We start from the raw sequence: 26302 nt of genomic DNA, 5'->3' as shown, positions 1-26302 counted from the left end.
GCCGCGGGTTGTGCCCGCCCCCTCCGGGCACGCACCAATCAGCCGTGACTGGCTCTCCCCTTCTCCTTTAGGCGCGGAATGCTGGTCCCGCCCCCCGCGCTCGTCGCAGCCAATCGTAGCCGCTCTTTGTCTCCCTGTCCCGCCCGCGAAGGTGAAGAACCAATGCGAGGCGCGAGTCCTTCAGGCGCCGAGCCAATCAGCGAGCGAGCCTAGTACGGCGGCCGCCTCACGCCCCCGTCTCCCGGGGGTGAGGGTCTCGGGCGGGGCCGCGCTATGGCGGCGGTGTCGCTGTCGGTGTCGCGCGTTGCTCGCAGCCCTCCGTCCCTCCCGGCAGGACCAGCCGGGCGCCGCGCGCCATGACCCGTCCGCTCGGAGCGGGTTCGCCATCACCGAGCCCGCCCGCTCCCCGCTCCGAGCGCCATTTTAGGCTGTCGGCGGGCAGGGGGACGGCCCGGGACTGCAGGTACGGCCGAGGGGCGGCGGTGTCGGCCGGGGGGCGCAGCGCTCCGTGTGCGGGGCGGGCGGCGGGGCCGGGCCTGTGCGCGGCCGGGAGTCGGTCTCTAGGAGCGCCGCGTGCCGGCCGGGAGCTCGGCCCGGGAAGGGCGCGGAGCTGTTGGGGCGGGTCCGGACGGGGGCGCGGAGCTGCGCGCAGGGCTGGAGCGCCTCCACTACGGGAACAGCGCGAGGGGGCCGGGATCGGACGGCGGGACGGGATGACGGCCGGCACCTCCTGCCGTGCTGCGGGGGGCGGGAGGGAAGCGGCGTCGTGTGCGGTGTGATGTCGGCGGGGCGAGCGGGGACGGCCCTGAGCTGGCAGGGAGCTGTAGGTCGGGTGTCGGGAGGAAACCCGTCGCGCAGAGGGCTGCGAGGCACCTGCACTGCTGCCCACAGCGGGGGGGGCACTGCTGGAGGTGCCAGCGCTGGGTTGGATGGGTGCTGGGCTGGTGGGGGCACCCGGCCTGTACTGGGGTGGAACTGGGCGACCTTTAAGGTCCCTTCCAACCCAGTGTGTTCGGTGATCACCGTGTGGCCCTTCCAGCTTGGGGTTACATGTGGTTCTTATCTGCTGTGTGGGTGATTGCTGGCTCAGGTTGCTCAGAAAGGCAATGGAGTCTTTCTGTTCAGAGAACTTAGTAACTCCATCCCAGGTGAGCCCCAGCCAGCCCTTCCACCTCAGCTGCTCTGTGCCGGGCAGGCAGCCTGGCAGCGACAAAAGGGGCTGATGCTGGCTGGTGTTTTCAGCTCATCATTCAAAACCTGTGAGTGTCATACCTGCCTGTATGCCCGATGTGCCTCTCACTGCTTGCTGACAAGCCTGTCTGTAGGCTTCAGCAGTTGGACTGTAAAGAGGAACCTTCAGTTGTTGGTCATGTCCTCTAGTCTGTGTCTGTCCCACACTGTGAGCAGTGCCTTATTTTGTTTGTTGACATGGATCCTCTGTTTTGATAACCCTGAGGGGTGGAGCCAGAAGTTCAGTTCCTCTTCTGCTGTTGCCTGACAGTGACAGTGAAAGTGAAAGTACTTGCATGGTCCGGTTTGGCTGCTCAGGGATATTTAGAAGCAACTTTGATCTAAGAAAAATACACATTCTGTTACGTGATAATCCTCTGAAAGAACGCTGTGAGGTTGTATGCGTGACTCTGTGTAGATTTGTTGTCCTTTTTTGTCATCAGGATGGTACTTTTCAAGGCTTTTAATGACCAACTCGTTTCTTTTATTTGAAGTTTGGTGTGTTTCTGTGCCCAGGTCATGTCACATCACTCTGCAGTCAAGTCTGACTTCTGCCCCAAATGAAACAAACAAAAAGCCTCAGCCAATGAACAACCCATTGGTTACTGATAGTACCTCTGGTCTCAGCTTTGGATTTACAAGGCGCTGTGTAATTATGGTACAAATACGGTGGTTGTTACAAAGCTCTTGCATTCAACTAAAAGGCAGCAAAAGGATGCCACTGAGATAGGGATGTGGCTGGGGAGAGGAGGAGAGCAAAGGTCCTTAGCTTTGGTTTACCTTCAAGTGCAGAGAAGGAATCTTTGCAGTAACTGGAGATGAGACTTGGGCTGCCCAAGCGGTTGGTGTTGCAGATACCAAGTATGGCTGCCTGGTTAGGAGCCAGGACCGTTCTGGGAAGCTGAGCAGTGCTCAAGCTGTGAGCACCGCGTGGCCTCAGAACTGTGGGCACAGCCCCAGGGAAGAACCGAGTGCTCCCTGCCTGGAGGCAAAGCTGCAGCTGCAAGGGAATGGGAATTTCAGCCTTCTGATTCTTCTGTTGATCTGAACTTGCCTGTGAGAGGTTGTCCGTTTCTAACAGCGACCGGATTGTCGGGGTGAGCTGTGGGCTGGACGCTGAAATACTGCTCTGCCTTCAAGGACTGTGACCTGGTGACCACTTACCTTACTGTGTGTGCGTAAAAGCAGGATGGCTGCAGGTGGCTGTCCATGTTGGAAGCCAGGAGGTGCCTGATTGAACTGCAGGTTGAAATAAGAGCTGCTGGCATTAGCAGCAAAACGAAAAGCCACAGAACCCCTGTAAAAATGAACTTCAGCTTTTTGCTTTATTCACTGCGTGGACGTTTAGGCGTTGTTCTCTCAGACAATAATACTTACCTTTTCTCTTCAGAAACCAGTCTATTACAGAGTTCTTCAAACCGGTTTTAAAACAAGGTAAATATAAATGTCTTCCACTAACAAAATAAAAATAAGAAACAAAGTTTTAATTATGGAGGTCTGCATTAAAGCAGGCTCTTCCCAAACTGGAGCAGTGGCACAATGACTTCAGCTTGCCAAGTACACCTAAATGAGCACATTTGTACTTTTCTTTCTTAAAAACATAACTGAAGAATTAATTCCTGTTACGGTGGATGTCTGTAAGCAGCAATGTAATGAGTAGAGTTATTTTATCACGCTCAAGCTAGGTGGTTATAGCAACAGTAACCACATCAAAAATCATGCAGTTGTGATTTGATAGAGGACACCGATTGTGTAGTACTAACAAATACTAAGTGATGGGGTAAACTCACTTTGGGCTGTGTGGGAGAGGGGTGAAATACCAAGCAATAAGATACAAAAAGACTCTTCCAAGACTTTCCCCCTCCTTCCCCAGTATTGAGGTTGTGAATGATTGATCTTCCCTTTGCTCTTTCAGACCTTGGCCGTAAAGACAGAAGCGTGTTGTGTTCCTCAGACACGGGAAACGTGAAGGATGCAGGAATTGGACTGTCTGTTCTACGCGCCGAATGCTTTGAAAAGCAAACGACTCCTGCAAAGAAGGTTAGAAGGAAAAAGATGCCAGACTCAACACCAAAAACAAGTCCTATTTTAGATGCCTTCCGGAGAGGAATTGAGAAAAAAGACAATGTAAACCTATTGGAGGACAATGCAGTATGCAAGGCACCGGGTTCAGCATGGCCAAGGGTTGTGATTCGGAAACTCTTTGTTACTGCAGCATCTCCCAGGAATATCTTGGCTGAAAAAGACAAAGGTGTCAAGCCTGAGCAGGGAAGAAGTGAGAAGTATCTGGATGTAACAAGAACGCTGCTGTCTTGTGAGAACAGTTGGGAGCAGAAAACGGATTGTATGGATGTAGAAGAGACCAGTTCAGACTCGGACACATGGGTTTTATCAGAAGCCGATTCTCAGAAAGCCTGTGCTAGAAATAAAGGCAACGCAAGCAGCACATCTCTGTGTCAGAACTCAGGGCTTCTCTTGAAGTTGCCGTGCACTCCTCCTGACTCCAAGTTTAGGTTAGCACTGGGAACCCTGCACAGAGGAGGAAAGCAGAAGACACATAGAACAAAGCAATCGAAGGCACATCACTTAAAGCCATTTTCAAAAGCAAGCGTATCACATCAGGTGTGTTTAGAAAGGTTATTGAGGATCGAAGCCAGTCACCACTGTGCGTGTGCTTTTGTTTTAATGTGGGACGAAATTCTGAGTGCTGCCTTTTGCACATGCAACAAAGTGCTTTTTCTTTGTTCCACTGTAAATATAGGGTCGTGCTTTTGGGTAAGCTGATTGATAATTGTTTCTCAGTAGATGAGAAATCCTGGCTTGAGAAGAAATAGGCTGATTTAGCTGAAAGCACGCAAATGCAATGGAATCTGAATGGTCATTATGTTATAGAGAAGTTGTCTTACTGGAAACAGTGTTGTATTTTCTCATGTTGTAACATAGGGAATGGCCTGGTAGTAAGAAGCTGTGGTGAATATCCGTTCAGATTTATGAACTTAAGCCACAGTGGTTGGGTAGAGCTGGGAATATCCATATCAAGTATGTGGTGTTTCATTACAGATTGAGTTATATTCTCTGTCTTTAAAACATATGCAATTCATATTTTATCTTCTCTCTCTTTATTTTTAGGGAAATGGATATTCAAGGAAAATATCACATTCTGGTTCGAGGGATGCTGCTTCAGGTAGATGCAGTACTACTCTTATGGAGTTAATTAAGCAATCAGATTCATCGTTTACTGTCTTTGTTTTTCTATTGCATGTATGTAGCTGGGATAGATTCTCTGGCTTGTGGTATGTGTTGTGATAGTAGAGTGCAAGGCAAATGAAGGTGAAAGTTACCTCAGAAAGAGGATTAGTTTGGTAGCGGGGTTCAGGTGATTAGGACGATTTGCACACAATTTGATGGATGTCAGTGCTAGTGACAGCTGTTAAAAATACTCTGTGACCCCTTAGGGGAAGCAGATCTTATTTTGTGCTGCAGGAGGTAGAAGTTGGTATGTAAAGCCCCTGTGAGTAGAGCCTGAAGCGGACTGATAAAATGAGTATAAGATCAGAGAAGTGACTTTGCTTCTGAGTGTTATTTTTATACAGAAACGTTTCTGTGGTTTGATATGCCAAATTCTACCTTTTTATACTATGTAATGCTAACTGAGAATGGCAAAATCATTCTTAGAAAGGATCAGGTCTTGCTCTACTTGCATAGCCCACCTCACTTGATTTAATGATTGCCAACCAACAACACTGTTGTTACTGGCCCAGTCTGGGGTGATTGTTCTTAAAATAAGCTTAAAAAATCCAGGGATTGCCATGGTGTGGTTCCTTGGCTGTGCAAACCTATTGGACTCTGCTGCCATGAACCCCTTCCACCTATCCAAGCACTTGGAGCTGGACAGTGCTGTGAGGAGCTGATCTTGGCTGGGAAGTGCTAGCAGTGTGTAGAAGTGATGTTCTGCTGTACCAGCTGAGCTGCTGCTAAAATACAAGTATTTCGCTTCCAGGTTAGTTAAGATGAGTGGCCAGGTAAATCTGAAGTGTGGTCTTTTGTGTTCAATGGATGTGTTGTTGATCCGGGTTAAAAACAAAAAGTCAGCTGTAGTTAATGTAAAAATGCACATTGTAAGTCAGTTGTTGTTCTGTTTGGGTTTTTTGTTCTGTTTTTAAGAGTAGACTTGCAGTTTTGACAACTTGAACAGCAATAGTAATTTATTTCTTCTTAAATGTTTTTCACAGATGGCCCATCCCAGCCAAAGCAGGACTCGAAACATGACATATCTTCTACAAACTCATTGAGAATGTCCCCGGAGAAAGCTGCCAGCGTGTGGAAAAGCCAGTCTGTTCCATTAGTCAGCCATAAATCTCAGATATCTTCTGGGAAGAGAAAACGCACTGTCATGAGTGTGTATGCAAACAGTTCGAATCAGTGTGAAGAAGCAAATTCCAATGACTCTGCTTTGAGAAGGTCCTCTGCAGCTGGGAAAAATGGCAAGTCTGCTTTGGTTAAAAACACTGTGCTAAAGTCTCCGTGCGTGGAAGCACTGCAGCTTGTGGAGGCTGCTGCTCTACCCAGACGTGATTCTCCTCACTCAGAGGAACACCTTGACTCAAGCCATGAAAATGAGAAAAATTATTCTTCTGGGGGTTTGTCATCGTATTCTGTACAGCTTCTGGATGAAAACAGCCAGGTTTCTGTTGTAGACACTAAAGAGAATCAATTGCAGGTGGCCAACTCACACTTCTACTTGGACAGTTCCTTTCCTTCTCAGGAGAAAGGTGCTGTCTTGCCTTCTCCACACCATGTAAAACAAACAAATACTGTGCTCACAGAAGGTGTGAAATCTCACCTCCAGAATGCTGTGTTCTCTCAGGTAATACTACAAAGCTGTATGCACAATAGAGCTGATAGTATTCCACCCAGAAACACTTCTTCAAGAGCAGAAGAAAAGGCTTTAGAAGATGTTTCTGATTTTTGTCCAGTGGAAGGTTCTAAAAAGCTTACAGTCTTGGAAGAGAATGGTAAAAGGGTTCAGCGTTCATTGCCTTTTGAACAAGGGTGTGAGGACAACAACCGTGTATCTTCAGAACTTGCAGGAGAGTTAAATGCTGGAAGCGCCTGTACAGAGATGTGCAATATGAATGGCAAATCAAAAAGCAGTTTTGATAGTGATGATGAGACTTTGGAGCACATTCTAGATGATGACGACGATGATGATGAAACATTCATGCCGCTGCAAGAAATCCTGTCTTCAAGTAGCAGGCCTCAGACAGAAGCCCTGGAAGGAGACAATTTTGATGATCTCTTGAAGAGCACCACGGCTCTGACAGATCGGGTAAGTGGATTGTAAAGAAAATACAAAGCACTGTCAGCTTTCTTACAGCACCTTTCCCAGTGACCGTCTTCCTTTGTTCTTAATGTGTGTAAACTCAGTTATTTTCCTGCAAAGCTGGTAACTTAGCTTACCCGAGGGTCCTGTGCAGTGGAATGCAGTCAGTGTAAGGGTGCCTCTTGCCCTTGAGATGGCTCAGAAATCTGTGTCCAGTACTTGGTCTGCCTGGCCTTTGCCTTGAGGTTGGGTTTCGTGGAAGTTGAAGTATGTTGGGATTTCAAAAAGGGGAATGAAATCCTCTCAAAAGGGATGAATGAGGAAGTATTTAATGATTTGCAGGGTATTACGGCAATGAATTGATTCATCTTTTAAAAATTATCCTATTCGATGGCAGCATCAAATAAATTGTGACTGCAACTCTATTGTAACGTAGTGGTTTAATTAGCGAAGTCTTGTGCTTGTGCGTGAGGTGCTTCATGTTTGCGACTAGAACTCTGTTGGGAAGCCATCAGTTTTACGGCTGTCGCTTAGCAGTACCTGCACAGTGTGAAGGCTTCTTTCTGTTCTCCACGCTGTGGCCCTGAAGTGAGCAGACTAGAAGGGGGAGAGAAGCTGTAGTGAGGGCACAGGCAGGGCAGCTGGCTGCATCTGGGCCAGGGATATGCTGGCACATTGTCATGCGCTGCAGTGAAATGAAAGGTGCTGCAGAGCTTCTGCATTAAGGCTCTGCTTGGAGACAAGGTAGGTAGCGATTTGCTTCTGGGAGCTGGTTGTGAGTGAGTGCCAGGTGCATTACTTGTTGATTTGTTTTCCCTTTGCTTATTTAACTGTCATCACCTAACCCCAAGGATGTTCTTGCTTTTGCTCACTCTGCCCTGTTGCATGGGGAGAGAGGGGTGAGCAGATTCTGTTGCTTAGCTGCTGACTGGAGGAAACCCACCATGGTTTTATACCACAGGAAAGAAACTTGAGTAGGACAAGATTTACTCACATGTCCCATCTATAAATCTCTGAAATGGTTTATTTTGCTGAATGAGTTTCTTTTAAAACGTTTTTCCATAAGCAAGTGTTGGGCAGCCATAATTGTTTTATCTGACCTTACAGTTAATGAAGCAAGCAAATTATAGAATGGACTTTGATGGTTACATACATATTCCACAATCTTAACCGACTGTGATTTTGTAATTAATGGTCAGGAATGATGAACAGATACAGCCCAGATCAAGTGTTTGTGGAACATGTGTGTGATTGCATTGTATGGTGTATCCTCCGTCTGTGTAATTCCTGACCAGCACAGATAAAACAACTCAGAACTGTCCCAGAATTTCCATGACTGTAGTTTCAATATGTACTGGCATTTTTATCTTCTTTTGTAAGAAGGAGCATATGTGCAAATTGGGAGTACCCTCTTGGTTTCTCATTGTTCACTTTGCTCATGTTAAATGGCTGTAAAATAAGGTAAGAGGACTTTGACATTCCCACATTTTCCCACAGAGAGATGCAGCTTCTTACATTTGAATCAGAATTCAGTTGTGTTCATGAAAGTTAATGCTGTATTAACTGATTTTATTTTATATTAGCAGGTTCTTAACAAATTCCTATAATACTTGAGAAATAGAAAATCCCCGGTGTGAGGGTATCCTCTTATTGGTGTTCTTCCTACAGTGAGTGAGTTTGGAGGAAGAAGCTTTTATCACTGGTGAGGGCTTTCCTGCTTAGGAAGGCAGTGTCAGAAGGGCGCTGCCTATCCAAAGCACTGAGTTGTGTCCATGAAGGATTTGGGATGTGTTTAGTCTGCAGCTAGCTGAACAGATTGCTGACTACAGAGAAGCAAATCTTGCTGGCAGTTAGGATGTTCTTTGTAGAGGTGGTGGCTTGTTTTGTTTTTTTTTTTTTGTGGCTATTTTTTTCTTCCCTGCCTCTGTTTATTGGTTTCCTAATTTGTTTCTGTGTTAGGATTCTCACCTGAAGCTTTCTCTTGTCTATTGACGTAGGAGATGATTTAACACAGAGTGATATTTTGCACTTCAGGAAATGGTGAAATAACGTGGATGTACTGGATCATTTTGGGGAGTTTCTTGTGCACAGGAATGGGGGATTCCTGGAGTCTCTGTGCATTGCAATGAAGCTGTGCAGTACAAGGCTTCTGATGTGAATGCTGTTCATGAAGGCTTAGCTGCAGGTTGGCTTCAGGGAGAGAAACAGAGGCTTGCTTTGCTCTTCTGATTCATTGTGAAGCATCATTTCTGAATTAAACACTGAGAGATTTTACCATTACAGAAAGTTGTCAAGGAACTGAGAAACCCAACTATTTGTAGTCTGGCTTTTCGGGGTTTCCTGTGAAATTTTACTTTCAGGTAAAGTAATAAAAATTGGAGAGGTTAATAGTGACTATAGCAGAAATGCTGAGTCATGGCCTGAAGCAGTGATGGAGCACCTGGTTGGAAGGCAGGGCCAGCCCAGGGGGGCTTAGGTGCAAGCAGTGCCCCTGAGTGACTGGAGAGAGTGGAGCCAGGATCCACCCCTTCTCAGCCCTCATTTAAGGGTTGGCAGTGAAGGTGAGGGCATCTCTTGCTGGAGATCCCTGCCTACCTGAGGCCTTCCAAAGGTAAGCAGCTCTTTTCCTTCATTTCTATATCCGTGGCTGCTGCATTTGGGCTCTTTCTCATTTGCTGTAGCTGAAGACTTTGCCACCCTGCAGTTATCATCCTATTATAGCATTACAGCGACTAATAGTGAAACAGTAAGTAGTCTGCAGTGTTTTTAAAATGTCTTACTATTTCCTTTGCAGCTTTCTAAGCCTCCTGTTGGTACCCAGGTGTCATATGTGAACAGCTTAGAACATCTCTTGAAGGAGAAGGAACAATCTAAAAGGTTTGCTGTTTTTAAAGCTGCTTTGAAAAATTTACTGTGGAGCTGTAGATGCAGACTTACCTTGTCTTCCCAAACGTGATGGCATTTGAGTGACAGCAAGTTAAGCTTTGCCTCCTGACACTACTGCCATAGGTCTGATAGGACCTACCAGCATGGCTGTACTTGAAAAGTTAAATGACAGGCTCCCTGCAAGCAGTAGTGAGTGATGTGTGATATATCTGTCTCACAAGAGCTGGACTAAATTCACTGCTGCCTTTGCTGTGGGTCACCTCACCAGCAAGCGGCTGCTGGTCAAGCATGAAATAAAAGCTTTATGTGGGCTGATTCCGTGAGTTTCTTCAAAGTCCTTTACAGCTCAGTTTTGTTTTCCGAAGCTGTGTAGGCTGTCAGTTTGCAAGCAGGTACGCAGTTGGGTGGATAAAACTAACGAGTGCTCTGGCAAGAGATCTTCCAGGGAACGAGTGTAATGTGGTGTATGTACTGATGGCAGTCACTGATGGCATGTACTAATACATGTTTTTTCTTAAAGAGTGTGTGTGTAATACACATTCTAGTAACTGGTGCTAAACGGTGGTATGTGTTGCTGTTACTGTCATTTCAGGTTGGATGAACTAGAAAAGCGATTACGAGAAGACATACAAAGGAAGGAAATTGACTCTTCAGATGGAGAAAGTGAAAATGCTGTGGAGAATGGAGACCTCTCAGAAGAACACAGGTCCTTCCTGTTCCAGACCCAATTAAGTCTAGCTCTTCCCTTTTCTTCCTTAGCCTTTTCCTCAGATCTCTCCCTTGTTCTCTCAGCTGTTGTTAATCTGTCTCTCATGAACCGTTCTTATCATCTTTGGGGGGTTGGGTGGGTTTTCTTAGATGTTGTGCATTAACCCAGCTCAACTTTTATATAAGGCTGATGTGTTCATCATCAGAAAATGACCGTCTCAGACAGCAAATAGCCTCTCGTTCAAATTCATAAAAGCAAATTTGGATTTTACAGGGCTTTTATAAAGAGATTCTCAGTAGTAGCTCGTGCTATACCTGACTCCCATCCTGGAGAAGACGTATTTGATTTATCAATCTCTGGGAAAATCTTCAATCAACATGACCTTGACTTGAGGAATTTCCATTTAATCCCTCAAAATCCTGTAGAAGAACTCCTTTCTAGGTAAGAATAACCTCCTTGCTCCGTTATGTTTACTTGTGGGATTTTTACAAGTGATAGCAGTTCTTAAGATAAAATAGTATCTTTGCATACAATTGAACTGTAGGCAAGACTGACCTTTCCTGAAACTGTCCTTTCTAGGCGAGCCACACAGAGCAGTGAACAGCTGCTTGACCCTTCCTTCTTTCCTCTTCAGTGATTCTTGTGGAAACATCTTAAATGAGGTGTGAGGGTGTGTTCTGGCCTCTTCACTATTTATGCTGCAGTGGGCTACAAAAGCTTACCTGTCCCAAGGCAGAAAGAGGACCCCAGTGATGAAGGGATCTGTGACCAACTAACGTTGCATTATGTCTGCTTAAAGAACGTCATGTGCTGAATGGGCCTGGGACCTAAGATTCCTCATAATAAAGGTTGCAGGAAGTCAGTTTGTGGCATCAGTTAAATTCTAAGCTAAAAGCGTAAATAATACATTTACACGTACAGCTGTCAGCGTGCTGCTAAGAGGTGTGTTCATGAGGCTGTCAGGCTGCAGGTAGATGAGCAGATTCTTCTGTAATACCTCAAGTGCAAATCCTGAAAAATTCCAATATTTCAGCTGGTGATTTACTCCCAGCTGGCTCTGTCAAACTGTGAGCACTGATACAGTGCCAGAGGATTTGGTCTATATATATGTGTGTACGTTTGCTGTTGTGGATATGAGGAGGAAAGTGGTTCCTGTTTGCATTCTGAGAAAGCTGTGTTCATATTACCTTCTTCTGGATCGAGACCTATCTGTTAATGTGATTTAAAGATCACAGGGTTGTGAGCTCCAAGAAGTATCTTGTAAATCAGTAACCGGAGGAATGAGAATTAAATGAATCATCCCTTGCAATGATGATTGAATTGCTTAGGCATTTTGAAGCCATCCAGCTGGCACATATTGGCTCTCCGGTTGACAAATGGATGTCTTCCTAGCCACCTAATCAGTCAGATAGGTAGATGGTTTCTCAGGAGACGTACCTGTCCCAGTAGATACTGAGAATAGGGGAGACTAAAGAGGGGTATGTGGGAAATTGGCTACTGTTAATTGAGTATCATTAGTTCAGCTGCTTATGGCATGCATCGCTTTATAAGGAAGATTAAAATAGTTTACTGCTAAACCTTACAGATTTTCTGTTCTCCCAGCAGTTATTTGTGTACTTCAGCAAAATTTACATGGCAAGATGAGACCATTTGATTTTAAGAGTTTAATTTGTACCTCCAGGTTATTGAAAATGAAGATTCTTTAAAAAATAATAATAATAAAAAAAAAAATCGGAGATTTTTCCAATATCAAACTTTTTTTTTTTTTTGTCTTTCCGTGTAAAAGAATTTGTAAATTTCACTGAACAGTGAAGGGAAAAAAGGTAACCTTGCTGACCTGACTGAGTCCAGCAGCCCATCTGCGGCGTAATGATTCCCAGTACAGCGGTATAAATCAGTGTTTGTTTGCTGATATTATTCTCTAATAATAAAAATATTTCCCAATCATGTAGCGTGGCATTGTGGAGAAAAAGGTGGTTGTTCTCTGCTTGGTGGTTTAGAAGTTTTGTCAAGAAGGAAGTTTAATTGCTGTAGTATCTCATAGTGGGTGAAAGCATAAGAATAACATGTTTTGAGCCTTCAGATCTTCATCCACTATTGATGAACCGGGGGCTGGGGAAGTCCTCAACAGTTCTGTGAATCTGCTGCTTCAGTCACTAATGGGTTGTTCTCCTCCCCACTCTTTGCCTTACAGTTCTGATCTAACGCAGCAGCTCTTTTTGGCTGTTCATGGTTTTCTGCGTTGTTACAGTTGCAGTGCCTGCCCCATTCCAATTCTAAAGTGGCTTTTTCAGGTAAGGACCTGTTCCTGCAGTTACACTCTATCTGGGTAGACTGTTCTCCCCAAAGGCTGGTTGTAGTACAGATGATTGGTACCAGTGAATCCGTTGCATTAGTTCAGCAATTTGTTAATCCTAAACAACCTTTTTTTGGGTTCTGACTTTTTTCTGCAGTCTGAAATATTTTGTCATTAGAAATGAAAACACTGGGAATAGCTTGTATTTTTTTCTCTCCACTTCCTGAGTGACTGCAAAGCTTCCTAACCTTGCCTGTCTTTGTACATGGTATCTCATCTGAACATGGCACAACGCGTGCTGGATGAGGAGGCATTGCAGGATGTTGACTGTGGGGCAAAAATCAGAAGCAAAGATTATTTTTTTTCCTTCCACCCTCAAAACCAAAAGTGCACCCTGCAATTTGTGCACGTATCAACTTGTAAATCTCAGTGCTGCGTGATTTGTAAGATGTTGGCATGCATTGTGGCCCAAAAAGTCTAGAGACACTCAAAGGAGATGTGGCAGTTTTCATTCTATGTGTCTGCATTGGGAATTCATGCCATTCTGTCACTCTCAGAAATGCCCCTGTCCTATCTTCATTCCACTACTGTTTATCACTAACCATTCCTAAAATGAAACTGGACTGCCTGTAGGATTGCAGCCAATCAATTGGCTAACTTTCTGCTTCTAGCAGAAGAATGTTTCTGTCCTCTTACCTGGTTCTCCCCAACTGGGAAAAGATTGCCTTGCACTCCTTATGGGAGCTCTGGTGTTCTTCAAATAAGGTGGAAGTGCAATGCAGCTCAGTTTGCTCACCAAGCACAAAACTATCCAGCACCTGGGGGGAAAAATGAGGGGGTTTTACTGGCCTGCTGAAAGGCACCAGGAAGCATGGTGTGTATTTCTCAGTTGTATTTTTGTAGGTAGGCATTCACTGTTTTGGCTTAGTATTGAATGTGTTCTACTGGTAAAGGTTGCAGCCAATTCTCAATTGCCACCGCTTCTGTTTAAAGATTTCAATTTGATCACAGGTAGAAATAGGTTCCAAAAGGATATATGATACCTCCGCTCTCCTACCCCTCAATACCTTCTTATGAATAGATGGATTCAGCTTGGGATTGTAGCATTCTGATACTGCAGATAACTACTTCTAGCGTATTCACAGAACATGGACACTGCTTGAAATGATCCGTGATTAAAATACTCTGTTCTCTGTGGTTTGCGTTGCTGAAGAGGGCTTGGTATTTATTTGCTCTTTTGTTGCTTTTTATTTTACTAAAGAAAGCTGCTGTGCAGCTCAGTATTTGACGTGTAGTTCTCTTTTCCTCCACAGATGATGTCTGTTCATCCTAGCTGTTTTGTTTCCACTCAGATTTTAGACAGGTTGATAGAAATAACACTAAACAATGGTGAGTATTGAGGGATGGAGATCTTAGCAACTGAATGAAATCATCTGCCTTCCACTAAATAGAGAACAAAAGCATTGGTTCTGCTCTGTGTTTCTGTTGCTAGTGTCTTGGTCTTCAGTGAAGTTGTGTGAGCTTTACCACAAGATGTCATCCTAGTGTATATTTACCAAACTGTGCGTGTGGTGCAGAGCCTTTTATACTTGCTTCTATTTGTTTGCAAATGGAATTGACCTGAGGAGGAGCCCAGTTTGATCGAAAGTCCTCTCTGTCTTCTAATGTAAAAGCTTTTGTAGCTTAGGGACTACAAGATGGTTTTCACCTAGTAGTACCCAATGCTGCATAGTTCACTTTGCAAATTAATGGCAAAAGTAAGAACTGTGTGCATGCATAGAAACACTTGGAAGTGTCTGCTTCAGCCTGTGCTGTTGCTTGTGTGTTCTGCCTGCCTTCATCTGTACTCTAAAACTTCTTGAGTACCAGTTCCTTTGTATGTTCTGTATGTCTTCATTTAGATTCATCGGAGTCACTACTTCATTTAGGTCTGCCAGTTCACATTATAGTAATCAAATTAACTTGAAGCACTTGGTCAGATCTACTGAAATCGTTCTATGTATTCGGAATGTCATTGGAAACAGGACTTGTTTGATACAAGCGGGATTGTAGCCTCCTGTATTTGTTGCTTTGAAAGGAGTCACTGAAACTAATCGGCGAGTGTTCAAAGAACTCAGAGAGTCTCAGCAGGTCTCTGTATCTCCCTTGAAATGGGGTCAGGTCACCTACAGTTGCTCCTGAGGAGTTTGTTTAACTACAACATTGCCTACTGTAGAGTCTCCAGAGTGTTCTGAGACATTCTGTTCCATTGCTTAACTAAAGATGCATCTTTTTTTTCACTGAGTCGAACATTAAGTTCTGAAACTACAATGTCTCAAATGTTGTTTGTTTATATTTATGATATATTTTTTGAAGAAATAGTTAGATGCCGCACTGAGTGACATGGTCAGAGCTGTCACAGGCATGGGTTGATGCTCTATGATCTTATTGGTCTTTCCAGCCTTAATGATTCTACAAAGGTGCTTATTTAGTGTAAAATACTGCGTTAGACTACTGCAGTAGCAATTCTTCTGAGATCAGAGCTAGTGGAAAGGAATTAATGCAGACAACTAAACTTAAACTAATATGTCCCATATCTCTTACTTGTAGCCTCCATCAGTGATGACCAATCTAAACTGTGGATCCCTTCACTAGCTGATGTGACAACTGTCTTTGTCAATATGGGTATTACGCTTAGATCTCTTTTTCCATTGCAACACCTTCAGCCCAACTTTAATGAGCATGACATTTTGTAAGTGTTTTCATTTTGATATCTGTTGCTTTAGACCCTTGATGAAGCTTTGCTGTCTTTAGCTTAGAGTCAGTGTTGTTTGTTGCCCTACAGCTTCCTAAGGGGTTCTCAAGAGTTGTAGCCTGACTGTAATTAGTGAGCTGCAAGTTTAAGGTGTGTGTGCGTTGTAGCTGAGGACAGGTATCATTTGAAGGTGTTTAAAACACGCAGGGTTTTTTTCTTCAGTTTGATGCAGATAAAGCTTTGTGGGCATGAAAATTGCTGATTGCTTAAATTAGTGTCTCTTTTATTAGAAGTCAGATGCAAGGAACAGTGAGCAAAGAGCAGATGGGAGGATTTGCCAACCCTGTCAGTCCAGCCTTCTCCAGTCTACCAGAAAGCAATCTAATGAATGTGATCAAGGTGAGAAAACCTCATGTAGTTCACACAGGGCTTTTTATTCTTGCAAGCAAAAACCTTGGTACCTTACCTAAGCTTTGGGCATGGTTGTTTGAGTAGATAGAACCCTAGCATAGCATCTCGTTTCACGTTCAGCAGATGATCCTCCAGGAGCTGCTTGATGGGGGAAAAAAATAGAATGCAGGCAATTACTAGGAGATAAGGAGATATGGATACATAAGTGTTACAGTGACAGGTTGTTGCTTGAAGGAAGTTTTAATGTAGGGGTGCAACACTGAAGTTCTGATTACACTTAATAGAATCTAATTTCAGATTTTAATATTATGTCTTTTTGTTAAGTTCTTAGACTTCTGTACAACAGTAATTCAAGACGGATATACGGATCAGGAAATACTGCTGCTACTTCTGTTGCTTTTTAGAATAAGCTTGGAGAAACAGCTGAAGCAAGTTTCTTTAATAGATATCCAGTGCCTTCTCACAAAACTCCTGATAAGTATTAAAGACTGGGGTACAAAGGTAACTTTGGAATTCATTTTGTAGTATTGAGTTCATGAAAATGCAATTTAACTTTCAAGAAGCTTGTGTCAATGCTTTTTTTCCCTTTGGCATAGTAGAAAAGCGCTGCTTGAAAATGTAATGTGAACAAATTGAAACCTTTCTAGCTCCGTGAGATTTGGGGGGTGGCTGGGCATACTGGGAGGGTGTTTGCCCAATAACATCATCTGCCTGCCCTGCACGGCGACTGTTGTACGGAGCTTGCAGTGATTTGGGTAAATACTGATTATGTTTAAGATGGCTGTTTGAAAGAATGAAGCCAGTGATTGCGGGAAGCTGATCAAACGTCAGCAAAAGCAATCTGATCTCAGCTAGCCTGCTGCAAAATGCTATTTAGCAGGCTTAGGTACAAGTGCAGCGCAAGAATATCTTCATGTGCATCATCTCTTGCTAGCTCAGTTTTCGTTAACGTCTGTGCTGCTTATTTTGCTTGGGAGCAGCTCTGTACTTGTTTGCAAATAAAACAGATACCTGCTGTATCCACCACTCAGTAATCTGGGGATTTTTTAATTGTTTTTGTCCTTTTAAAGATGCCTGAGCTCTGCCTGGGGGTGAGCGAACTCTCCAGTCAGCACCATAATCTGCTGTGGCTGGTTCAGCTGGTGCCCAGCTGGATAACGCGTGGACGGTAATGACACTACTACAGCTGATTGATTTATGTCGACCCAAAGCCTGATAAATGCAGTAGCTGTTACAAAGGTGGTGGTTTGGGGTTGTTTGTTGTTGTTTTGTTTTTTTTTAGTACTTCAAAACAAACAAAAAAACAAAGCACCAAACAAGCAAAAACAACAACTGAACCAGGTATTTGGGTTTTCTCGTATGTTTCAATTGTTGTATGTGCAGTTTTTGTTTGAATGTCATTTCTTCATCACCGCTTCTGTGAAAAAGGGTTATTTTCCATTTCACAGACTGCAGGCTTCCTGGTGCTTTGTAGTAGAAAAATGATTGACAGCTTCAGATTCAAACATCTATCACCATTTTGGTCTGAATGACCAAAAATGTTCTTTGGACGATTCGATTTTTGTGTCAATCTGTTCTGAGTTCTATGTGCTTGAAATGAATATTATAGCGTATCTGAGAGATGAGGGTGACTTTGTTCCTTGCTTTCAGACTTGGAGGCAATTATGCAGCGATATTTACTTATGCACATGAAAAGCTGCATTAAGGCAAGAGTATTTATGTCTTAATGGCCTCCTTTTTAGTTTAGTAGCATTCTGTAATGTAACAGCTGTGAGCACATTTACGTCTAGGAAAGCCATGCTTAGCTTTGCTATATTTTCAGAAACGATGTGAATGGGAAATGAATTGTTAAAAACTCATGCTTGTTTTTCAGGGAAGTAAGACAGCGCCTTAGCCTTGTGATAATTGCAAAGCTTCTTAACAAAAAGCATGTGAGGATACCTGACGACTGTGACAAGCAGGTACTGTGTGTGTGTGTGTGTGTGTGTAGTTTGAGTTTAGAAAACATCTGTATTGTTGTTTGTGCTTAATGTACTTTGTTTAGGTACCATAAGCCTATTTTCCTGTTTAAGAATAGCCAATTACTGATTTTTTTTGTTTAGGTTACTATTGAAAGAGTGCTTGCACGTGTGTAAACAGTACATTGTGCACCTTAAGTGCAGTATTACTTATGTGCCTGAATGTTCATCTTGAACACTGAAAGAAGAACAGACTTTTCAGTTCTCCTCTTACATATGTATGTGGAGTCACTTTGTATTTATAGGAGTGATCTGTTGGTGAGACAACATACAAACACTTCAGTTTGTGAATAGCCAAGAACTGCCAAAGCTTCAAAGCTTCAGTTTTAATTAAAAGCCCTTTTATAGATGTTCTCGCATTAGGCAGATAATATGGTAGTGGTGCTCTGTTTCACGTTCTCTGCTGCCACTAAAACAATCCCGTTTGTAAATTCACGTGTATCTGTAGATGTCTCTTCTGTATCAGTATCTGGTGTACATGAAGCCTTCTAACCTGCTAGAGAAGATGAGAAAGGATGAGCAGCAGGGTGTCAGTGAAGAACACACTGAAGAACGCATTAATACAGAACTAGAACAGGAGGTATGCAGCCAACAGGACTTTTTTTGTGTTTATCTTTTTTACACCTTCTACAGTTTAGCAAATAAATCTTGCATTGTAAACCAGTTTAGAAAAACTTCCCTGCAGCTGGAAATTCAGAATTGGTTTGGTTACTTGAGTCCGCTGTGAAATGCATCAGCGAGTATTTTGAGCTGGATGGTGGGAAAATAATGTCAAACATGACTTTAATTTTCAGTATAACTGAAAGCCCAGAAAGCTTTGTGAGCCAGCTGGGTAACTTAAAACAGCATAACGCTGTTTTTTAGATGTTATGATATATGAATGTATTATTTCCAGTTATTTAGGAACAACATGTCTGTCCTCTTATTTGTCTATTGGAGGATGCCAGTGAACTCATAACACTGAATTATGAAGGCAGCAAGAATGCTATATGTTAAGGTGGTTTTGGCTGCTACAGCTCTGTTGATTTCTCTACAGGTATATTACCTCATCTACATCCTCCTCCATCTAGTCAGTGAAGCTAGTTTCTTCGACACCGTAAACTCTGATCAAAGGGTAAGTAACTTCAGTGACCGGGGCTTTAGATTTTAAAAGACTCATCGTGTGCTTTTGGTCTGTTGTGGGAGAAACTTCTGCTCTGAGACAAAGTAAATGCAGAAGGGCTTTTCTCTGCAGTAAATTCAGGGAAAGAAACCTGCCTTTTTGCAAGTGGAATTATGTAAAAAGATAAGACTGTAGATCAGCAGATGTGTTATCTTCCACAGAGTAAACGGAGATCAAATAGATCCTCAGAACTTCAGTGAACCTGTGTGAACTTCGTTAGTAAAGCTGAAATATTTCAATGTAGAAGAAAACCACTTTGAAAATAACCAGTAAAATATGCTGAAACACATAACAGCTGCGTTGGGGTGCAGTCACGGGGCAAGTGGGGGCTAGGGCTGGATCTCTCCTTTTCTCTGTAGCAATATTTCCCTTGTGTTGCAAAGTGTGAATAGCTGTTAATCAAGACCTGTTTGGCCTTCTGGTAGTCTCGATCCAGATTTCAGCAAGCATTTGCTGTGAGTTCCTTGCTTCACGGTGTTTGTGTAAATCTTCTGTCCCGTTGAACACTCCCGGCTCTTAAGCAATGTCATATGATCTCTTGAAGATACTGGTAAAGCATTATGTTTGTTTACATTTTACAGAGTTGTAGAATAGTTTAGGGACTTCTGGAGGTCATCTGATCCAACCACCCTATTCAAGCAGTGCTGTCTGGAACAGGTTCGGCCATGGTGCTAGGCAACAGTTTTTGAGTATCTCCAGGGGGTGAAGCTGCCTTGCCTTTCCTGCAACCAGTTGGAGTACTCAGCCACCTTCACAGTGAAGTGTTTTCTCATGTTGAAATGAAACCTCCTGTGTTTCAGTTTGTGCCTCATTGCCTCCCGTCATGGGAACCTCGATTTTAAAACAACCAAAAAAAGCCCCACTGGCTCAGTCCTCTTTGCAGCCTCCCATCAGATGTTTTTAGACATTGATAAGATCACCCTGAACATTCTTGTTAGGCTGAAAAGTCCCAACTCCCTCAGCTTTTTTTTTCATAGGAGAGGTGCATCAATCCCTTAAATGCCTTGGTGGCCCTTCATTGTACTCCCTGCAGTGTCACTATGTCTGTGTTGACTGGGCACCACACTGCAGATGCAGGGAGGAAAGGATCAGCTCTCAGCCTGCTGGCTGATGTCCTGCTGGTGGTTGAAGTCCCCTCTTAAAACCAGAGCTTGTGAATGTGAAGCTGCTCTTCTGTCTGTAGAGGGCCTCATCTGCTTGTTCTTCACAGGCAGGTGGCCTGCAGCAGGTACTGCTGTAATGTCACCTTTACCTGTCCTCTCTTTAATTCTAACCCATAAGCTCTCAGTGGGGTCTTTGTCCATCCTCAGGCAGCTGCTTTTACTCATAGAGGGTAACGCACCCTTGTCATCTTCCTGTCTCCCCTTTAAGGACTTAGGGCTTAAGTTTCCTACTCAATTGCAAAAACATGGTCACATGCTGTAATATGAAGCCGAAGCATCTTTAGTATAGAAAATACTTCTATTGCAGAGACCAGAGATTTGTTCTTTCTAACCGCCTTCCTGAACATTTATGGGGATTCTGAATTCAATTAGTAAATAAAATATTAAAAAAACCCAAGAAACTCTGCAGCCATACACACAAAACTACTCGTATCTCTGAATTTCTTGATGAAGAAATAGTATGTTTTTGAATATGTGATGTGAGATGTGGGGTGGCACTGGATAGTAGCTGGATATCATGCAGGTTAGACATTGTATGAAATCGGTATTGTGATTCCGGTTCCAGTTATCTTTCAGTTGGATGGGGTGAGTTGTCATTGAGGCACCTAAAAACATTTAAGTGGAATTGCACTGGGTTTGGCTTAGAGAGTGCAGCCTCCTTACGGCAGGTTAGTGAGAGATTAAGAGGAAGGATTTTGTCCTGAAATCCACACAACGTCAGAGATCTTGGAGCTGTTACTGGGGATTGTGGAGTTGCAAAACAGTGTTATTAAAGCCATCAGAAGTATAGAGAGAAGTAAAAAGATCAGTGCATAAACCCTGTGCGTGTTTTACCTGCTCAGCTAATTCCTATGGACTGCAAAAGGAAATTACCTGAATTGTGGTTGCTGAAGAGGTTATTTTTTAGCTGTTGTAACTTCAGAACCTTTTTCCATCCGTGGAAGACCTGAATGGTATTTTTCTTGATGCTCTGGGAACAGAGGAGACTTGCAAATTAACTAGTAGGGACTTCAATGTTTGTGATGTGTAGTTGTGTTCTGATGAGACTTTAGAATTACTTATTTAAACTCATAGAAGCCAGGTGCATAACAACAGCTGATACAGGATCTTGTAATCCTGTTTTCTTTCTTTTTCCTTACTTCCTCGTTTAAAGAAAACTTCAGTTTAAAGCACGTGGTTTTTTTTTTTACATTGAAATAAATAATTGAAGTAAGTATTTTAGTTTCAACATCTAAACAGCTGTACGTTTCTTATCTTTATTTAGCAACACTTACTGAAGCTTTGTGGTGCCTTAGATAAGCACATAAAACGTGATATTAGGGAAGATGCAAGGCTGTTCTATCGAACAAAGGTAAGGCACCTTTTCTCATTACTTTCATTTGGTCTTTTCTAATGTTGTTCCCTCATCTCAACCGTGCACGTTCTAAGACTTCCTCACATATTTGCTTTTCCTGGTCTGTCTGTACACATAAATGCAGATCTGTTTTGATGCACTGAAAATACTCTTTGCTGACAACACGAAGATGTGAGCTTGTCTTCCTCTTAGAAAGGCATCTCAACTTTCAGACCAACAGAGTTGCTCCTTTTCTCTCCCCTCTGATAACTGACAGGAATCGGTCTTGCACGTTGCCTCCACACTTGGAAGTGCAAAGCTGGATTCAGGGGGCAGAAGAAATTGGGCTGTTTTGTGTCCCCTTTATTCTCAAAAGAATGACATAATTAGTTGTTAAAATGTTGTGTGTTTATACCAACGCTGTATGTGGTGTTGCATCAAGCTTGGCTAGTTGCCTTTCATTTGCTTTGTGGCATGTAGTTTGCTAATGGTAGTCCTAACTTTGTGACTTTCATGCTCTGCACACTGTCATAGCAAGCTGAATCTCATCTCAGCTTTGAAAATTGCCTTCTTCAGCCTTACGTCAGGCATTTGCAGCTGTGTATTCATAACTCTCAAGAAGGCTGTGGGTTTTTATTCAGCCAGATGGCTTAGAGCAAGGATCCTTTCAACAAGTTAATGAATCTTGCCTTGAATTTTTGAATCTCAGATCCCCGTCTATTCTGTTTGTTATCCAGGCACTGGGAGACGATAACCTTGCTCTGTTTCTCCCTACTGCTATTTCTGTCTTTTCATTGTAGTACTGCAGTAGCTACCAGAAGGCACCATTGTTTTACATTGAACACAGAGCAAATCTCAGCTCTTGTATTTCACACCTGTTTGTGATTGGCTCTAAGGAAAAAAAAAAAAACTGGTTTGTTTTTTTATGAGGAATTCATTTTGGGATCGCAGTGCTGCATCCTTGGCTTCTGTGATTGCATTGGCAGGCACCTTTTCTAGTTAGAAACAAGACCCATGTCACAAACCAACAGCAGCTGAAATGGGTTTTTAGAGGCCAGAGGCTTGTGTGGTGATTCCAGGTACTTACCAGGGGAGATCACATGTTTGTGAAGGTACCTGAGCTGGAGGTCTCCTTGGAGTTGAGGTGGTGATGCTCTCTGCCTGCTGTCACACCGTTCCCTCCCGGAAAGCCTCGAGTGTTGGGTTTCTGTTTTGGGTGGTGGTGGTGACTCTCCTTTTTGACTTATTTTAAACGGCTAAACTAAGCAATCTGAATTTGCAGGTAAAAGACTTAGTTGCTCGGATATACGGCAGATGGCAAGATCTGATACAAAACAGTCGGCTTACTCAGGTAATGTAATGAAGCATTTTTATGTTCATATTCTTCAGTTACAATTCTGTCTTCGCTGGGTTTCGGTAAAACAGAGATATCACTTTTATTCTCAGAAGTGCTGTTCTCATAAATGGCTTACGTAACACCCTGAAGTGCGAATACGGAGTCAAGTTGCAGGGCCTGTCTCTGATTACAGTCATTAGCAGATGCTTCAGAAGGGACTTTTGAGTGGGGCAGGAATGCAGCGAGGCACTTCCTGCTATTGTCTGGCACTTTGACTTGGAGGCTACTCCAGTCCAGTGCTCCGAGCACATCTGTGCAACAGCTCTTGATGAACGCAGCCCCTCCAATTAATTCTGTGAGATGATGGGGAAAACCCTTTAATACTTTGCAATATAGTGAATTTCTATCAGGAAGTTTAAATTACGTGTACACCTATAGTACTGATTTCAGTTAAAAACTGTGTAATTAAACATTTGTCTCTAAAGCATTTTGAAGAGTTGAAGCAATATTCAAAGGAAGGCATCACCTGTAGTATCCAAGGTTTCCTGGTACAGGAAGCGAGGTGAATTAGGTGGCAGATGTGGTTGCAGGGGTTACTTAGCAGATGATGAAGGCTGGTAACAATGCAACTCTTAGAGATATTTGGGTTTGATTCACATATGGGGAAGCCTCCAAGTGTTTACAAATGACATAGTAGGGACTTGCAAACTGATGCGGGGATCTTATGCTAAGCAGTTGTCTGCTCTCCTCCTGGCTTCAATGTCTGGTGGTTTGTTTTGAGTTTTCTATTTTGTTTCTACTCTTCAGGGAAAGCTGCATGACTTCTGGGAGCCAGATTCGTGACATCTTGCCTAGATTCGGGGGCATAACAAAAGGAAATACCCAAAACCAAGGGATGTGTAGAAGGAGCAGCGCTTCACCTTGATCAGAAGGGAAGAGTTTACTGGTCGTCTGAATTAGAACCTCCGCTTGGTTCAAGCAGATAGGAAAAACACGGTGATCCAATGTGATTGGCATTGCTTTTACTAGGAATGTGGTGCTTTCTGAAAGTGGGTGAGCTGAAGCAGCAGCTGTTTGTATAGTTCTGTCTGGATTGCATTTTATCACACTGAAAGTTGAAGGAAGTTTTCTTATTTCCATTGTCAATCATGACGTGTCTTTGGAAAATGTGTGTGTTGGTTTTCTTGCCAGCACACACCTATGTAAGTATTGCTTTGGGATAGCTGGAAAAGAACTGCCCTGTGATGTGAAATATGAGGCTAGAAACAGTATTAGACCTTCTCTGTTGCAAGCAGGTGAGGAAGTGTTTCACTATTGATCTGAATAACAGCTGCCCACACACGTTGATCTGCAAAGCAAGATTAATTGGTATGACCATCCAGTGTCTCTAAATAATAAAATATGGCAGTGACGTGCACAAGTGATGGGGGTGTTTTGTTCTCTTGAGGGTGGAGACAGCTGAAGAGAGGCTGTGCCCATGCAGTGTAAGTGGATGCTGCTTTGCTCTGCTGCTGTCTTCTAACAGATAAGAAAGCAGAACTTGCTGCACATAACAAAACAGCATTCGCTGTTACTGCGGTGCATTCGATTGAACTTCCTCACCTTTGGGCATTATTTATGCAGTGAATGTGGCTGCACAGGAAGTGCCATCATTTAAATCATGCGCTGTGTTTTGTCTGTGGTAGGTGTGAACAGGAAGTTAAAAGTGTTGGGTAGGATACCAAATGGAAAGCACGGGTTTTTAATACTACTACATGGACGTTTTAGAGTATTATTTGCTTTTAATTTTTGTAGAACGGCCTATCTTGTCTTGTACAGTGAACTTCCTACAACTCGACGGGAATGTTATTTGACGTTATTTTAAAGATTAAAATTAAAGTTAAATCTTAAGTCTGCATGTTGTGTGTAAAGGAGCTGCTCAAGGTGGGACGTGGCCTCCAGGGAGGGCATTTTGGTGGCGAATCCCATTCAGTGTTTTGTCTTTCCTTTCAAATGTGTGGGGCTTAGGCAAAGGCTGCAGCATCTCTGTACACTTCACAGGGTTGCTCTTAACTTCTCTCTGTCCCACCAAGTGCTGCGTTCATCCTTACCCGAGGGTAGAAAGTCCCTTTTTTAATCCCTGTGTTCCAGCGTGTAGTTTCAGAACTGGTTGAATCTACCTCAAAGGAAATCTTTGTTTGACAACAGGACTGTCTTAGACTGAAAGCAGAAGTGATGTGGTGGTGTACAGGTATGCCAATGCCATTCTCTGCCCATCGTTCCCTGTCTGACGACCTTCCCTCTGGCAGCAGTTGCTTCCTGTGTTGACTATATTGTACGTGGTTTTATTAATGTTTCTATCTCTTTCTCACTGACGTTGTATACAGTTTTTAAAAGTACAGAACATGCTCACTTTACTGTGTATATATTTTCTTACCGTGTGTGTAAAATTGAATTTGTGGTCCTGTATATTTTGGAGAAGGGGGTGAGGTTGAGATCAGCGTCTTTCTTTGTTCCTTGTGTTGCAGTTTGGAGCACCTTGAAAGTGCTGGGGATTTTTCTTTTTCCTGTACTAAATAACAACTTTGATATTTACTTTTATTTAATAGATCAAGGAGTAAATAAAACCCATCTTTATTAATCCAGTGTCTCTGTGCAGTGTCAGCACATCAACCACTGCACGAGGAAATGGCTGCAGGTCCTACCCGGGCCTTCCTGCAGTGTGTAGTTTCACAGCCGATTAGCTTACTATAAATGGAGAAAGTCTTGAAGCAATTCTTAGCGCTGCCAGTTCTGTGTTTTCATGCTTGATGCCTGTGTATACATTCTGGTGTTTTGCCTCTCTCCCCCTCCCTCTTTGTCTGGACTCCCATCTGGCTGTAGCTGAGCACCAATCCCCCCCCTCTTGCTCTACCTGGACCTTGGTTGAACTGGAGCTCATCCAGCCCCTGCAGAGGTGAAACCAAAGCATCGCTGCAGCATCTTACAGGGGGCTGCAGAGCTGGGTGCTGCCCCGGGATCCGAGCAATGGCCCAGCAAACCTGCATCCATCTTGTTTCATCTGCTCACTCGTTGGCCCCCAGCCAGAAGTGTCATGCATTGGGAAAGGCTGTTTGCACACTACTCGTCTTAACTGCTTCGGTTGTCTTCAGATAAGCGTTTTTTGCACTGAGGTTTATCTTTTGATATGGTGTTGGTTGTATTAGGAATCATGTTATCTCGTTTCATGGGCAATTAGGTGTACTTTATTGCAGTAATCACAAAAAAAAATTAAAAGTGGGCTATAAAATAGACATTTGTGGCTTTGCTTTTTTCTTCCTTTTTTTTTTCCCCTCCTGATAAGCCTCTCTATTTCTTATTTTTAAAGCCAAAGTTTGTTTTTAAGTTGAAGAAAGCTGTCAGCAAAGCTATTGGCGCATCTCGCCTCCTCCCAGTCCTGTGTGAAGCTGGGTAATGGAGGGGGGGTTTCAGAAGTGCTGACTGGCTCACACAGGGCAGTGGAGGGCAGTGGGCTGCCTGTGCTCCATCCATGCTGCAGGAGTTCTCTGAAGGCCCCAAAGCCAGGAGCTGGGCTGAGGATACCTCTGGGAAAGTGATAACAAACCCTTGTGCTGCTCTGAGCGGCAGAGCAGCTGGGGAGATGGCTGCCTGATAGGGCTGGAGAGGTGGCATTCTAATGTGGAAGGAGACCTTTTCCTAAGGAGGGATGGATACTGTGGTGT

The 26302-nt window shown here is 43.5% G+C and overlaps 1 protein-coding gene across 2 annotated transcripts; it reads left to right on the top strand.

Annotated features, from left to right (window-relative positions):
- The first annotated feature begins 208 nt into the window (after window positions 1-208).
- On the top strand, window positions 209-25865 carry SLF2 (SMC5-SMC6 complex localization factor 2). 2 transcript variants are annotated; one of them, XM_072340654.1, is made up of 20 exons: window positions 209-463; window positions 2621-2664; window positions 3146-3852; window positions 4360-4414; window positions 5463-6559; window positions 9348-9430; window positions 10032-10145; window positions 10422-10589; window positions 12343-12442; window positions 13758-13833; window positions 15034-15175; window positions 15469-15577; window positions 15914-16090; window positions 16660-16757; window positions 17463-17550; window positions 18056-18187; window positions 18644-18721; window positions 21197-21283; window positions 22548-22616; window positions 23409-25865. In XM_072340654.1, the coding sequence occupies exons 1-20, from the start codon at window positions 357-359 to the stop codon at window positions 23442-23444; spliced, it is 3567 nt and encodes a 1188-aa protein (XP_072196755.1). In that variant the 5' UTR covers window positions 209-356; the 3' UTR covers window positions 23445-25865. The 2 variants fall into 2 exon arrangements, with proteins under 2 accessions (XP_072196755.1, XP_072196756.1); XM_072340655.1 differs by lacking the exon at window positions 2621-2664 and having other exon boundaries at window positions 210-463.
- Window positions 25866-26302: the final 437 nt, after the last annotated feature.

The sequence above is a fragment of the Excalfactoria chinensis genome, chromosome 6, assembly GCF_039878825.1.
Source record: "Excalfactoria chinensis isolate bCotChi1 chromosome 6, bCotChi1.hap2, whole genome shotgun sequence".
Lineage (NCBI taxonomy): Eukaryota > Metazoa > Chordata > Aves > Galliformes > Phasianidae > Excalfactoria > Excalfactoria chinensis.
This window is presented reverse-complemented; position numbering and strand designations above follow the sequence as displayed.